Here is a 16050-nt window from a genome sequence, read left to right as displayed (position 1 = left end):
TCCTGGCCAAAAAAAAAAAAAAAAAAAGGTTAATGAATCTGGAAATTTTGTAGAGAACACGAAGCTGGGAAGGATGGAGCATGGGGGTGCTTTACATCCTGCACAGTTCTCACCTGTGGATGCACTCGCAGGTTCAGAGCCTCGGCGTGCGGCAGCTCAGGTACCTCCCACCATTCAGAAACGGACGTTTCTGAAGAAAGCCTCGTGTTAAACTCAATGATCGGTTTCGGTACCGGGAGAAACGAACAACTGTTCCCCAGCTATAGCTAAGATCGGGCTGCACCACGCTTGAAAGAAACCGAGCATTTTTCAGGCTCTACCAACAGGTTCCTCCCCCGCTTCCGCGGGGTGCGGCCCGCCCGCTCTCCCCGCCGCGCCGCGCCCCGCCCGCCCGACGGGGCGTCGCGGCTCCCGGCCCCGCGCTCCCGCCCCTTCCCGCAGCGGGCTCTGCCGCCCGCTCGCCGGCGGTGGGGTGCGCCCCGGCGAGGGACGAGCTGCCTGCCGGCCACGACCGGGCCGCCCCAGCGGGATGTGCTGGCCCCTCGCCGGGGGACATGGGCTCTTCCCACCGGCCCGGCCGAGGGCAGACGTTTGAGTGAGGGGCTGCTCCTCCCGCCGCCCGCCTGAAGGGGAAGCACCCGCCCTCCGAGGAGAAGCGGCGGCGGCGGCAGGCGAGCCGGCGGACGCCCGGCGGCGCGCCCACCCCCGAGGGCTCGCGGGGCAGGGCCGAGCCCCATGGCGCGGAGGAGGAGCAGGAGCAGCCGCCGCTGGGATTGGGAGCCGCCGGCACCGCCCGCCCGGCTGGGGGGAGGAGGCGGCAGGAGGAGGAGGAGGAGCGGCGGCGCGGGCCGCAGCGAGCTTGGCTGGGCTCGGCGCGGCTGCCCCTGAAGATGGCGGCGGCGGAGGCGGCCGCTGCTCCGGGCGGCGGGGGCTGCTCACCGGCGGGCGGCGGCTCGGTGCCCGTCCTCTTCTGCTTCTCTGTCTTCGCGCGGCCCTCCAGCGTGCCCCACGGCGCCGGCTACGAGCTGCTGATCCAGAAGTTCCTCAGCCTCTACGGGGACCAGATAGACATGCACCGCAAGTTCGTGGTGCAGCTCTTCGCCGAGGAGTGGAGCCAGTACATCGACCTGCCCAAGGGCTTCCTGGTCAGCGAGCGCTGCAAGGTGCGCCTGGTGCCGCTGCAGATACAGGTGAGCCCCGACGGCGGAGCAGCGCCGGCCGCCACAGGTGTGTGGGTGTGGACGTGGGCGGGCGGGCAGCCCCGTCCCGCCGCGGCTGCCCGGCCTCCCCCGGGACCTTCTGGGGAGAAGCGGCGGCGGCCGAGCGGGGTGGAGCCGTGAGCAGAGCCCCGCAAGCCCGCCTGGACTTATTTCTCCGTGGGAACTTCTGTTTTACGGAGACGGGGAGGCAGGTGCGCGCGCGGCGCCGCGCCACATGCGTTGGGTAACCGGGGTTGCCTTCAGCGAGTCAGAGCTTGGCCCCATGGCTGGGGAAAGAGCCTGGTGGCTGCAATAATCGATACTTCTCCTTTAAAGCAGGCGGCTGGTGCTACCGGCTTTACCCGGAGGCAGTGCCGCTTGGTGGAAACTCAAAGGGTGCCGGTGAAAGAGGACTCTACCAGAGCTCGGTCCCATGGCTCGTAGATCCCTAAGATTTCTCTATCCCGTATTGCCCCAAAAAGCTCTTTCCGATCTACGGGTTCGTAACCTACTAGTTTTGTGTCCAGAAATCGGGAAACCAGACTGCCAGGCGGATACAGTACGTGTATTTCATACTAAGGTATCTCTATGCACGCCGGAGATCCGTGCCAGTCGTGCTGTAATAGTTGCACTCAAAGCAAAATTGCTTTTTCCTTCCTCCAGCGTCAAAGTCAACTTCAAAACAAAACCAAAAACCCAGAACGTGTAGTTTTAATTCAGAATGTTCTTCTTCATTTACAATTAAGAGATTTTAGTGTGTCAAGCCAACGTTACTAATAAGTTGAAAAAGTGATATCATAAAAAATGAAATATTGTTCATCTTCTCTTTATGTTTCCATAAACAACCCAATTCACACTGTTTGTAAACCCTGCTTAATCGCAGTGTCTTGAACCCATAAACTCTCAAGGTGGCCAGTTCACTTAGACTGTACATCAAGGATGCCTTTGAATTCTTTTGTCCTTTCCTTAACCCTGTGTGTGGAAAGAGTGGTTAAGACGACTGAACTAGTTTAATAACTTATTTTGTCATTTATTATTAATTTTGTAATTTGTCATTCATTGTATTCGGTTTTAAACCTATCTCCTTTGTGTGTCGGAAACAGAATAGATGGGGACCCAGCCAGAGAAACTGGAGTAACTCTCCAACTTGCAAAAAGAGCACGCACTTGGTATGGGTGTTAATTCAAGCAAGGATTTTAAAAACGGAATTTGTGTAATCTGGGCATGTAACAGTGGTGCAGGTCAGAATTTTGTTTCTTATTTGTGTGTGCAGATCACTGCTCTGCAAAGACTCTCTTGCAGATGACTTCTGCACTGAAACTATAAATGCAGCCCAAGCATTCGTAGCAGGACATACATCTTGGTGTAAAAGGTCAGTGTTGAGGCACGGAAGGATACGTCATTGCCAGGGTGCAGATGCACTACGCAGCTTTAACTGCAGGGATTCAGGATGAACCAATATGTAATGCATTAATTGCCTAATTGATTAGCTGCTTTCACTGATACTGTTGCAATTTGGTGACAGTAACAACTGTTGATAATGAAAAGGATGGTACTTGTGTATTATTTTAGTTGCCTCCCTGATGTGCTTCAGCAGCTGAGAATGAGCTGGAGACATCACAATGATGTCAGTCAGCTCGCCTTAAGCCATGGGCAGGTGCTTAGACATCACTCGTTTGGGGAACATTTGGTCTGATACAGTCACAGCTGCGCTTTTTAAGACCTTTAGGATTTACTGATGGGAAGATTATACTTTCTTTCCACGTGTTGATTCACACACTGCTACTATTGTCTGCCCTTCTCCCCCCCACCCCGCCCCGATGTTTTGTCTGCAGTTACACATGACATGGGTTTGTCAACTCTGCATATGGCGTAGTCAGCTGAAATACCATTTTGAACGTGTCTTTCACAAGGAACAATCTTTGCTCGCTGGTGTGATTAGACCTGTGTATTGGGGAAGATGCATGTAGTTGAAAATTAAGATTCACAGATACTAGCACCCACATCCCTAGACAATTGTTTTGTTATTTTTATGTGCGTGCTTTATAAAATATGTGTAGGCATTTAGTTAGGGATAGCATTTTAACCCCTAGGGTGGTAGCACCCGTGAGCGCTGGAACGATATCCTCCCGTTTTGGTTCCTGTGCAGACCTGTCATGGAAGAATGCGTCTGGTTGCAGTAGCTCAAGGAACGTCAGCACCCAGTGGTGTTTGACTGGGATGCTTCAATTTCCTGTCCCTGCGGTTGAGGGGGTCAGCAATCTGGCAGAGAAATCGCCACATGCCACCCTTGGAGAGCCCCTCTGCGCAGCTCAGTCCAAGTCTCGGTCTGCACGGGGACGTTCGTCGTATTCGTGCCTTAGTGCTCTGCTGGTACATGTACGCTGGTTTGGTTTATCTGTCCTGGCACAAAACGGCCACTTCGGCTTTTAGCGGCCGCCCAGCGTTAGGCGGGCTGGTGGGGTGCAGCAAACCGTGATCTTCGGCCTGGCTGCCGCTCCTCAAACTCCTCGGCCGCAGACGTGCGGTGAGGAGGGACTTTTCCTTTGGCCTCTCCCCGCTGGTGGGGAGAGCGTTTGCTTGCAGCTGGAGGGGCTGAGCACTAGCAGAAAGGAGCCAGCTGCTTTTCATGGATTTTACGTGTGTTAAAAAGTTTTCGCAGAATAATATTCGTGGTCGAGGCAGAGGAATACAGGGCCACTTTAACCTCTTCTGGCTCTAAATGCAGTTAAATAGAGCTCCTAAAACGATTGTGGTTTTGCTATGGCTCTTGTGGCTGCCTTTGGAGGAGAGCAGCAGTAAGGAAAAACGCTGTGGAGGTATCAGAAGACAAGATGGCTATGCTCGTTACAGCCGTGTAGCGGAGTTCTTCGGGCAGCATTCGAATATATGCCCAAGAGAGGTGGTTCCACAGTTGCTGACATAGCTCCAAGGTGACTTCTCTTCAGCAGTACTTGTGCCCTGCATTTACCGACTTGTAATCTTAAGATGCCAGAGCTAAAAGGGTAAAATTATCATTGAAATAATTGCATAAAGCCCCTCTGCTTCAGAGTGGTTTTTTTAGCGACATGTTGACATGTCGGACCTGTCTTTCTTGCAGAGAGCTGCTTGCAGAATGATACTTCATTGTTGCTGAAAGATAAAGTAAATAAAATAGAACTGTTTGTACACAGACTTTTACTCTTTTTACACATGTCTAATGTTGCTACATTCCGATGCTTTGGAAATAGAAGTAACATTGACTCAGGAGCCTAAGTCCATTTTCTGAGACCAGAAAAAGCCGAAGTATAAATTGCAGGGTATGAGTCATGTGAGGAGAGTTCTTTGCTGTTTTTTTTTTTTTTAAAAAAAGGCAATTATAAATTCTGATACATTAGTGCTAACAATGAAATACAATGTTTCTAAATTTTTTTTTTTTTTAAAAAAGAGCACTTGCAACCTTGGAAAAGGGAATAAAAAGAATTAAAATATTGAAAGAGAGGTTTCTTAAAATCCAGGCTCCTCGTTTGCGTATCTTTGCTCTGCAGCAAACATTTTGATCATTTTGGATTTTGATGAAGGATTTTATACTGTCTTAATGGTATGAACATCATGTGTTTATCTAACTAAATCTGTCCTTTTTAAATGCTGAATTGCATATAAAAGGGTGCACTTTGGCTTAGCATAAAATAAATAATTATATTCCTAAGTTGAAACACTTGTACCCTATTTTTCCGTTGAAATACATTAAACTTAATTTCTTCAATTTTTTTTTTTCTTCTGAAATATAAGCAGCGAAGTAAAACTGAATCTTGCACATTTCCTCTTGGAAATAAAGAAGAAAATATGATAGTCAGCTGCTTCTCGTTATTGTCCTTTTATGCCATCGATGAAATATCAAGGCTGCAAAGTCCTCCACTCTGCCCTTTTAGTGGTAATCTTGGCAAAAGATTTGAGGTGACTAGTGATGTCACATGGGACTATTTCTCTCCTTGCATTTTCTTGTTCATTACAAATACTGGGAGAAAATTGCATTATGCATGTGTTATGGTTTCCTGAAGTTTGAGTAGGGAAAGTGCAGATAAAGAGCCAGTATATGTGAATGTTTTTGTAAAGCCGATTCTGTAATTACAGTACTTCATCACAGTCACATTTTGTATAATTAATAATAATCAGCAGAGATGAAATAGATGTGAAAAAACACCTGTCCTTCCCCACCTAGGCCTTTTCTAGAGTAGGATTTAAAGCTGTATGTAACTCGTGACAAGCATACCTTTAAATTCTGGTCTGGGCAAGGACGACTTCTCTAGCTGGGTAAAAGAGCTGCCTCAGGTTACGTGTCCCTCTGAGCTACCTATTCTGGTTGTGCTGCAGGTAACTTCCAGCTGGAGGGAAGAAAGTCCTGGTGACTAACTGGGAGGGGTGAAGCAAAACAAATGGAAAAGCTTATATACTGTGTGTGGGAACTTCAGGTCATTCATTTGTTGTTTTTTGGGTCTTGTTTGTTTGTTTCTTTTAAATTTAGGTTGTTTAATGATACTGTGGCTGAGTAGCTGTTGTATTCAGGGTGGACTGGGGTAGGAACGGTGTGGCTGCAGTGGCTCACCATCCTTGCCCTGCCTGCCTGCCCTTGGACCGAAAGCAGAACAGGCGCTGGCGTGCCAGCCCGGGCTTTGTTGTTTGGGTGTGGGTTTGCCCCCACACCAGCTCACCGGTCGGGTGTGGGCGGTGATGGTTTTCCCTGCCAGCAGATGTGTGAGGTGGAGGCATCCCGTGTCGCCGACGTGGTGTGGCCGTGGAAGATGGCCTTGTGAGCGAGTGAGCAGTAGGATTTACGTGGCACACTGAAGAACCAGTAAACAAAAACTTTCCTACACGGGTAGCAGGCACTTGTGAATTTTTTTATGGACCGTGTTAGCTACTGTTTATGAAACTTAATTTCAAACTGCTTTCTGCTGCGCTCTGTCCTTCACACATCTGCTGTTCCAACACCAGCAACTATTGATTTTTTTTTTTTATCTTGTCTCTTTTTTCAAGTTCCTTCTTGTTCTGCCACACGTTGCATGGTTCGATTCAGACTGCAAGTTAATCAGAAATAAATATGAAAATCAATATAGAATTTGTTTGTGTTAGATTTTGTAAAGGCTTTTGTTTAGCAAATATATAGTTGACCCAACTTAATTTTAGAATGCTGCTGCTATTAAACTGAAGGCATAAATTAAATCATATTAAACCAACTTGATAATAGAGTAAAGCAGATAGAAGGCTTTTGCTCCAGCTCCCTGTGATGTTTGTCATAAACACATAGGATTATGGATTCAGTGGAAGTCTGTAGTGAGGATGCGCTCTCGCTGAGAAAGGAGGTTTTCGTCTGTGCTTCACTGTCAAATCACAGTAATATTGAATTGGGCACTATAAGATCTGTTCTGAATCCATGTTTGTAAATATTCCATCATCCCTGTCATTGCTGAAACTTAGAGCAAATACTATTTTTGCAGAAGGTGCCAAGCTGGGAAGAGCTGCAAGCATCTGAGAGAGCAGAATTCAGGCCTTTCATGGCAAGTTGGAGAAGCAAGGTGAAATAAGATGCAGTTCAGAATGGAAGCAACAAAGGTAGAAATAATTCCTCCACTAAGGTAGAAATAATCAACTACGCAAATAAAAGATAAGGGAGAGTTCAAGGGATTATTTTTAGGTTAAAATGCACCTCAAGAGTCCAAGTATCATCAATTATAAAAAGAGCAAATAGCATACTGGAAAGTACAAATTGAACAGGGCCTGCAAGGGCTGTGAATTGACCAATCTTCTCTGAGGTGCTACTAGTGCTCAGAAGTATTATGGGCAGAGAAATACTACTGTTGTAGTAGTACTGGGTCCCTCGCATTAGACTGCAATTTGAAAAGCTCCCCAGGGAGGGCAGTGAAAATTATTTGAGCTGTAAGAGGAAAGACAGAAAGTATTAGATATGTTTTAGAATAAGGGAGGGGAAGGACCAGAGGGAGACCAGATATAAGTCTTGAGGTATGGTAATAAGTGTTTGTGCATGGTTATACATGTGAAGGAGGATGGTAATGCTCTTGTGTTTCAAATCCACCATGGACAGAACTGGATATAACGCTCTTAAATGTCAACAAAGGAGCTGTGGGTGAGAAAACTCTGCAAGGAAGAGGTAACAGAGCTGTGGGATGGATTGTAAAGGAGCTCTGTAAATTTCTGTAATGTTGATGGGTCAGACCAGGTAGGCATCGGTGAAGAATATTTGCATTTGGTTGATCCTTCTGTAGAGGCAGACTATGCAGCTTCTTGAAGGCCTTCCTAGTCTATTCATACTTGTTCCTCTGCTAAGGATGATAGTGTCATCCACTGCCTTGGCCTAGGAAGGTGTATACTAAGGCAGTAGACTAACTGCACGTAGATCACTCTACAATCCACGATGGTTTGCAGTAGTTCAAAATGGTCTTTGGTAGAATGATTTATAGAAGAAAACAATGGTCTTTGCTTGTCATATAAATGCCAAGACAAAATGACACATTTTCTGAGTAGGAGGCCCACTTAGAAATATTGTCTATTACAATTACTCTATTGTTGCTGCTGAGCGGTAGAAAAGTTAAATGTCATGATCGACTGCTTTGATGGTAGCAAGTGCCAGAATTAGAACAGGTCATGGTAGGTGCTCACTGTGTTGTTGAATTGTATGTTAGTACTTCCTACCAACTGGCTTCTGCATTGTTCAAGCATGTAGATGGATGGTGTTCAAGAACAATGCAGTTACTCAATATTTAATTTTATTTTCAAGCATTTTTGGTCCCAGGCCTCATTTATTACATGGCATAGAATTGCAAAAGTGTTGTTTCGGAGAGATATCTAGAGGATGCCTTCCCTAATTCCTTTGCAAAGCCAATTCTTAATCAAATCAGCCATCGCTTTGCTGAACGCTGAAAAACTCCAAGGGTGGAGATCCCACTACCCATGGTAACCTGTTTCAGTGCTGCAGCTGTACCTTCTTGGTGAAAAAGATTCTGCTGATGCCTATCATGATGCTTTTCTGCCTTCCTGTGGCATCAGTGGGGCCAGTGTTAGAGCACCTGCTTTATGGTCATTACTGCATTTGCCTTCATAACCGCTTGCATTAATAGTACTGCCATATCGCCCACGAGAACTGGAGGAACTGCGGTTATGAACGTGTGCTGTTTTGGCAGTAGTATTGTACTGAATCTGAGAGGTGTGGGAATTTAGCATTTACAATTGTAATGCACAAGTAATTTTTACAACAGTTTGAACAGGCCAGTCACATTCATTGGAAATTGTGTTTAAAATTGAATTGAACAGGCCAGTCACAGCCTTGGAAATTGTGATTAAAAGGGTTGTACTCCAGAGACATGCAGTGGATCAGTGGAAGATTTGGGACTAATGTTTAAGGGTTCCGAATTCCCTTGTGGCAAGTTGACCTTGGCTGACTGCCAGGTGCCCACCAACCTGCTCCATCACTCCCCACCCCCTCAACAGGACAGGGGGAGAAAATATGACAAAGCTCGTGGGTCAAGGTAAGGACTGGGAATTCACTTACCAATTACCATCACAGGCAATACAGACTTGACTTTGGGAAATTAATTTAATTTCTTGCCAATCAATAACAGACGAGAATAATGAGAAATAAGAACTAATATAAAAACACCTTCCTGTCACCTCTCCCTTTTCCCCAGCTTCAGTTCCGACTTCTCTGCCTCCTCCCCGCAAGCAGCACAGGGGGATGGGGAATGGGGGTTGCGGTCAATTTAAAACATGTTGTCTCTGCTGCTTCTGCTTCGTCCTCACACTCTTCCCGTGCTCCAGCGTGGGGTGTCTCCACGTGGAAGTAGTCTTTTCTGAACTTGTCCAATGTGGGTCTTTCCCAGTCCTTCACAAACTGCGCCAGCATGGGTCCTTTCCATGGAGTGCGCTCCTTCAGGAACTGACTGCTCAAGCATGGGTCCTCTGTGGGGTCACAAGTCTTGCCGGAAGACCTGCTCCAGTGTGGGTTTTCCAAGGGGTCATAGCCTCCTTTGGGCATCCACCTACTCTGGCATGGGGTCCTCCACCCCATGCAGGTGGATATCTGCTCCACTGTGGACCTCCATGGGCTGCAGGGGGACAGCCTCCTTCACTATGGTCTTCACCACGGGCTGCAGGGGAACCTCTGCTCTGGCACCTGGAGCACGTCTTCCCCCTCCTTCTCCACTGACCTTGGTGTCTGCAGAGCTGTTGCTCTCACATGTTCTCACTCCTCCAGCTGCTGTTGTACAGTGGGTTTTTTAACCTTTCTTAAATACGTTATCTCAGAGGTGCCACCAGCATTGCTGATGGGCTCAGCTTTGGTAAGCAGCAGAGCCGTCGTCTGGCACTGGCTCTGTCCGACATGGGGTAGCATCTGGCATTTTCTCACAGAAGCCACCCCTGCAGTCTCCCCCACTACCAAAACCTTGCCAGGTAAACCCAGTACACTCCTGCTCTTCCAAAATATGCCATTTTACACATTTTGTAATTTTGGTTTAGTTTAAAACATCACGACCTCAGTTTGCAGCAAATTAAGCGTATACAATTAATGGCTACTTCCCAGAAGCAGTTTATTCAATTTGATTTATCTGTCTGCTGAAGAGCTCCTGAACAGGTTGCATGAAACAATGAATAGATGTAGTTTCTCTTGAGTTGCCTTACAACTAAATGACAGCAAGTTGTTCAGCATTTATTTATTTAGCAGCTTTCTTCCCCTGTAGCCTCCAGCTGAAGCCTTATTCTTTGCTTCTCCAAGTAGTGAAAAGCAGTCTTTCAAAGTGTGTGAAACTGCAATCTTTGATTTCTCTTTTCTTACCCCCCTCCTTCCACCTCACTCAGTAGCCTGTATAAGGAAAACTCTGGGAGATTATTTTTATCATTAAAACGTGTTCAGTTCAGTTTCTGGTCATAATACTGACAAGCTCTCTGCTTTCATTCTAGCCTTTGGACTTTCATCAGACCTGTGCTAAAAGATGTCATAGATGAAACCAACTGACTACACAATTGAAACTATTGAAAATATGTGTACATACAGTATTAAAAGGAAGTGGGAGTCTGACCTTCTTTTAACTTTAATTTATCCTGATTTTATGTCAGTTCCAAGAGTTGTGGATTCAAAAATGAATTTGAGGAATGTAATTTTGCTGTTGATACCTTTTTTTTTTTTTAACAGTACTTTAGGCAGTATACTCCTCCACCCCCCTTTAGGGTTCAGAAGTTTTCATGTACATTTACATTGACTTGTGTCTCACACCTAGTAAGATCTTGATTACCCATTGGTGACTGTACTGTACTGCTCAGTACCAGCCATTCATTTGAATTTAGAAACCTATCAAAATCAGGCTTGAAAAACCTATTTTGACTTAAAGTAACATAAATCTGTTATCTGGCAGAGGCGTTGCAGACGCTTCTCGTTCTGCTGCTTTTCTGAAAGGGTCTTCACTGCCATGGAAAACATTATTTTGTTTTTCAGATGACTACTTTGGGCAACCTGACACCCTCAAGCACTGTGTTCTTCTGTTGTGATATGCAAGAGCGATTCCGGCCTGCCATCAAGTACTTTGGTGATATCATCAGTGTGGGCCAACGACTGGTATAGTTTTTGCTTTTCTTCTTGTAATGAGTTTTGATCACACATGTAAATTATGATTTTTATACACAACCAGTTTACTGGTTATTCAGTTTCAGGTAGTAACAGTGTGTTTGCTATTATTGTTCATCAATAATTTTTTTTTTTTTTTCTATTCTTTTCTCCATGCTTCTTTGCAGCTCCAAGGTGCACGGCTCTTAGGAATTCCAGTTATTGTAACTGAGCAGTATCCCAAAGGTCTTGGCAGCACTGTGCAAGAAATTGATTTAACAGGAGCCAAACTGGTGCTTCCCAAAACAAAATTTTCAATGGTGTTGCCAGAAGTTGAAGCAGCATTAGCAGAGATTCCTGGAGTCCGCAGCGTTGTCTTATTTGGAGTAGAGGTATGTGCCTTGCCATTCTTATACTGTTTTATGGTCATGTCTGTTGTCCCACATGAGTATTAAGCATTGCTTTCTGCAATTAAAAAAAAGTCTTTTTATATTGCTTAGAGCTCAGATATCCTCTACAGATTAAATTCTTCTTGTGTTATTTGTCTGTGTTATTATCTTATAATAAAATTTGAAATCAGATATTTGTAAACTACGGGCAGTTGTCTTAAGCTTGGTTGGCATTAAAACCCACATTGAGTTCCCTAGTAATGTCAGGGGTAGAAAAATGCGTGTTTGAACCCTAATTAATTATGTACTCTAATGTGGTGTTGTGCTGCTCATGTTTTATCATAATGGTTTTTTTTGCCTTTGATTTCTCCTCTAGACTCATGTCTGCATCCAGCAAACAGCATTGGAACTAATCGGCAGAGGTCTGGAAGTTCATATCGTAGCTGATGCCACCTCATCAAGAAGCATGATGGATAGAATGTTTGCTCTTGAGGTAAGTTTCTTAGTCGAGGCTTTCTCCACCTTGGGTCTGTGTGTTAATTTCCCTGCTTATTGTAAGCTAATGAGGAATTTCTAAGGGCAGTAAGCAGTGGACAAACGTAGACTTGAGAAAAGGTGAATGCTCTGGTTCTCAGAATAGCTTCCAGGGTGGAGAAGGATTACTGCCTTATTTTTCCTCCCTAAATTATGCTTTAATATGTGGAACCCAGTTTGGGTCACTTGGATTTTAAAAGTGATTGTTTCATGCAATCTAGGTTACTCTGTATAACCATTGGCATTTTATGATCTTTTCTTATGGAGTGTTACCTGTACAACAGAGTAAAAGTGCTACGGAACTTTTGGTTTTGTTGTTCCAAACAGTATTTGTTCTGCTGTTGAAATTCCTTGAAATGCAACAGAATATAGTAAGTGATCCTGTTCAAAGCTCCTTCTTGTGTGTCTGTCCCTCCCTCTGCTCTTCCTCATCAGTGCAAATTAAAGCTTAATCTCAAGACTTTCTGATTATAGTAAAGACTTCCCCCCACTGCTTCTAGGAGCTTAATCTAACTAAATGTTGAGAAAGTGGACATAAATGTAACAAGAAGATTTAAAAGCACGTACAACTATGTGGTAGCAAATTCATGCAAACAATTTTTAGATAGTGTACTCTAACTTGCCTACAGGCATCACTGTTGGAAATCAAAAACTGATATACTTACTAAGTATTGCAATTTTGCCTCAGGTCCTAATAATTATTTGGAAATTGAAACTAATAATAACTATAGCATTTTATACTTTTTTTCATAGATTTGGAGAACACTTAATTTCTTCTGTTTCTCATGAATAAGAGAATTAAAGGCAAAAGGGAAATAACGAGCATATAGCATTTGATGAAACCCATGACTATGATTAAGTGGAAGCTTAATGTCGTCTGCCACATAAAGAATAGTGATGCACACAGAGTGCAGGAATGACTGAAATCATGGACTTTCCGAGTCAATGTGGTGCAGCAGCAGTAGTAGACAGAACAAGTATAGAAAAACACCTTATTGTGTATCCCTTTGTACATTTGATTATCACTTTCACTGTGTCTGCAAGCGTAGAAGTTGGTTCAGTGTAAGAGAGATTAAAACAGTGACTAGTTAGCACTGCTTTTCCTTCTCATCAAAAAGGTATCAATCATCCTAAGTGTGGTTGGTTGCAAAAACTGTAATCCAGGCATATTGGTCAATTTTGGGTAACTTCATAGTATGTCTTTGCAAAGTTTTCTCACTAAGCACAAAATAAATGTTTTACTGTGGTCCCTTAAGTAGTCCTTATTAAAATAGCAGTCAGGGAACGTTTGCTGGCTTGCTTGTGATGAGCCAGCCGATTATATGGCAGTAACTCCTCCTCCTCTGTGGCTGCAGATGCCAACATTGTCTCCTTGCTGTGCTGTAGAGCCTCTCTTAAAAATGCTACTGAGGGCTGTGGGCTAGAGCAGGCAAGAGGTGGGCATGCTTGGGAGCAGGAGACAAGGAGAAAGGGACATATGTACTGGGCATGTCAGTAATCCTGATTGACCATGGTGGTATGTTTCTTAGGGAATTTGGTAAGATACCAAAGCACTGGGTAATCCTGCTTCAGTCTCACTGTACAACTGACAGTTCCTAGTTACGCTCTTCTAATTAGTGAGTCTGACATTTGTCTCTTGTGCAAACTTGCTCCATACCTGATGAGCTGAGGTTCATTGATCCAGGTTCCCTGGATCCTTATCCTTACCTTTCTGGGAAGATGGGTGTAGTATTTACCTTTTCCCAGTAATATAGCCCTTCTCTGTTCACAGTGACCTTTCAAGGATGATAAAGAGTGACCTTGCAATAATAACAGCCAGCTTCCTCAGCAATCTCAAATAAATCCCATCTGGTCCCACCTGCCCCTTCAGTTCTCCACATTTCTCCTCACACAGCATGTGTTTTGATGGTGCTGGTGATGAACGTGCAAATAGTTGAACAGGTATACTAGGAAGTGCACCTTGAATTAATGATAGCCAAAGCTTTCATGTCTGCCTGGATGACCCTAAAGAGTTGTTGTCTCTGCTTCTGTTGTGTGCTTAAAAATGACAGCAGGCAAAAAAATTGCAATTAAAAAAACCCCAGAAACCAAAAAACCTCAACATTTCCATTGATTAAATAATTCATCCCAACTGGCCAAGGTTGTGGCTGTTCTTAATCTCTGCCTTATCTGATGAAGATGCCGTGTGTCACTGCCTGGTCTCATATTGAGCCAGCTTAGTCTGTTCCTGCTGGATTTCTTTTCTGTTCTACATCTGTTCTACTTGTTCCTGTGGTGCGGATGCAACACATACTTGCTGCTTTCCTTTGTCTGGAAGACTGCTCTAAGGAAACTTCTGTTCCTTGAAAATTATCCAGGATGCTTAGCACATGCATCTCTTCATTCCTACTAATCTCAAAACTGTATAAATCATACTTAGTCCTAGAAATAGAGTATAAGCCAATGCCAGCCTCTTTGACATGCTGTGGTATGTTTTTCTTCTAAAGAGAAGACATTCTCTTTCTTCAGTTGACATTTCTCAGAAGGCAAAGTTATTTAACAGTCTGTTTTTTCTCCCACCCCTGCTAGGTGAAAGCAAAACCTTTGTATTCCTGGAGAAGTACATCTTGAAAGCATTGCCATAATATTTCATTTTGATCTTCCTATTTTTCTCTTTTGTATGTGTACGTGGTTTAAACAAATGTGTCCTTGTACAGAATAGGAGATCTGGGGAAGCTGTCTGCTTTGTTTCAACTTAAGAATATCACAAGGCTTGCTGCCATTATTGCAAGCAGGAAGCATTGACTTAAGTAATGTAGCCTAGCTAGTTTATCATTATATAGACTGTAGCTACATATACTTTACTGGTCCCCTAAAATTAAGAACATCCCCCTATTAACTGGTTTGTAGTTGAACAGCTAAACAGCAGTGATCCATGTCTGACGTAGAAAGTTTGGAAAGTTCGGAGTGTCTCTTTAGTAATTACAGTTGAAACCTGTCTGAAGGCTGTATGTATTTTCTGCCTCTTGCCCTACCCTGGTTCATTCAGGACCCCATTAGATTTGGTGGAGCACGCAGCTGAGTAGAGGATGATGGAGGGAAAGCTAGATCCGTGAAGAGCTTTACTGCCAAAGCATCTGTATGATTGCTGGGAAGCTGATGGGGAGCAGTGGGTGGTCAGCCTTTAGAAAAAGGAAACTTTGCTACGTAGGGAACAGCCACAGTCTTAAAAGCCCACAAACTTTGCAATCAGTCCTGTGGCTTGGGCTACATGGAGTTTTGGGTGCTTACAAGATCTAGTCTTTTAGTTTTGCTTTCTATGCAGCGACGCTTGTTATTCTGTAGCCTGTGAGAACCAAGTCGGGACTTACTGCGGCTGTAATGAGATCTTGGTTAAAAGGAGCTACCGTTGTGCCAGTATGATTTATAAGGTCTGTAGAAGAGATTTTTGTTCTGTTTCCCGAGATTATTAGTACTAGTGTGCTGTGTAGTCCAAAGACTGAATTACTAGTACATAACAAGCCCTGAAAGAGAAATTGTTACGGTTAAGTTTCTTGCTTAATGCCTTTAGCTTGGACCTTGCCGTTTTCTTTTTCCCTAGGCCTTTCAAATCTGCATGAGAATGAAGGAAGCTATCCTCGGGACCATGCAAGGCAAAAGGCTTGTTGATATAAGAGGGGGTGGGTCTTGTCAGATTTAATGCGCACATGGGGAAAGAACCCAGCCCAAGTAGGAAGCCTTATTTGTAATCCACGGCAGCCTTTTTCCGCAGTAAAGCCTAAAAACAGTGACTTTCCATCCTAGCTTTATAAACGGTGCTGCTAAGAAATGCTGGAACGGAATAGGCAATGCTTTTGTTAATAGGATATGTTTTTAAAAATACCTTTTACAAAATGTATACTCATTCGCATTTGCAAATATCTCACATAATTCTCTCTGCTCTTTTCTCTTTCAGCGTCTTGCTCGTACTGGAATTATAGTTACTACTAGTGAAGCGATATTGCTGCAGCTGGTAGCTGATAAAGAACATCCAAAATTCAAGGAAATCCAAAATCTCATTAAGGCGAGTGCCCCTGAGTCAGGGCTCCTTTCCAAAGTTTAACGAGGATGTGTAGGAAGTGCATCTAATTGTCATCTTTAAGGAGGAAGGGAAGCTGTAAGCGCATATGTACACCTTCTTTCACTCAAAGTTTGGTAGAAGTGTAAAATTAAAAATTGGCATACTCGTGCTTGCCTTAGCAAAATTGTCTGGTTATGCATCTGGGTGCCAGTATGTTCTGTTTAGTTATAGCTGTCAGAGCCTTTGGGTACTGTAGGACCCTTTTGTTGTCAAATTTCCTTATTTATTTAAAAAACA

General features: G+C 44.3%; 1 protein-coding gene across 1 annotated transcript; it reads left to right on the top strand.

Moving 5' to 3' along the window:
- Positions 1-875: 875 nt before the first annotated feature.
- Positions 876-15795, top strand: ISOC1 (isochorismatase domain containing 1; the record flags this gene model as incomplete). Its single annotated transcript, XM_082013049.1, has 5 exons — positions 876-1190; positions 10684-10803; positions 10980-11183; positions 11557-11673; positions 15649-15795. The coding sequence occupies exons 1-5, from the start codon at positions 891-893 to the stop codon at positions 15793-15795; spliced, it is 888 nt and encodes a 295-aa protein (XP_081869175.1). The 5' UTR covers positions 876-890.
- Between the last annotated feature and the right edge of the window lie 255 nt (positions 15796-16050).

The sequence above is a fragment of the Phaethon aethereus genome, assembly GCF_964289735.1.
Source record: "Phaethon aethereus genome assembly, chromosome: Z".
NCBI lineage: Eukaryota > Metazoa > Chordata > Aves > Phaethontiformes > Phaethontidae > Phaethon > Phaethon aethereus.
This window is presented reverse-complemented; position numbering and strand designations above follow the sequence as displayed.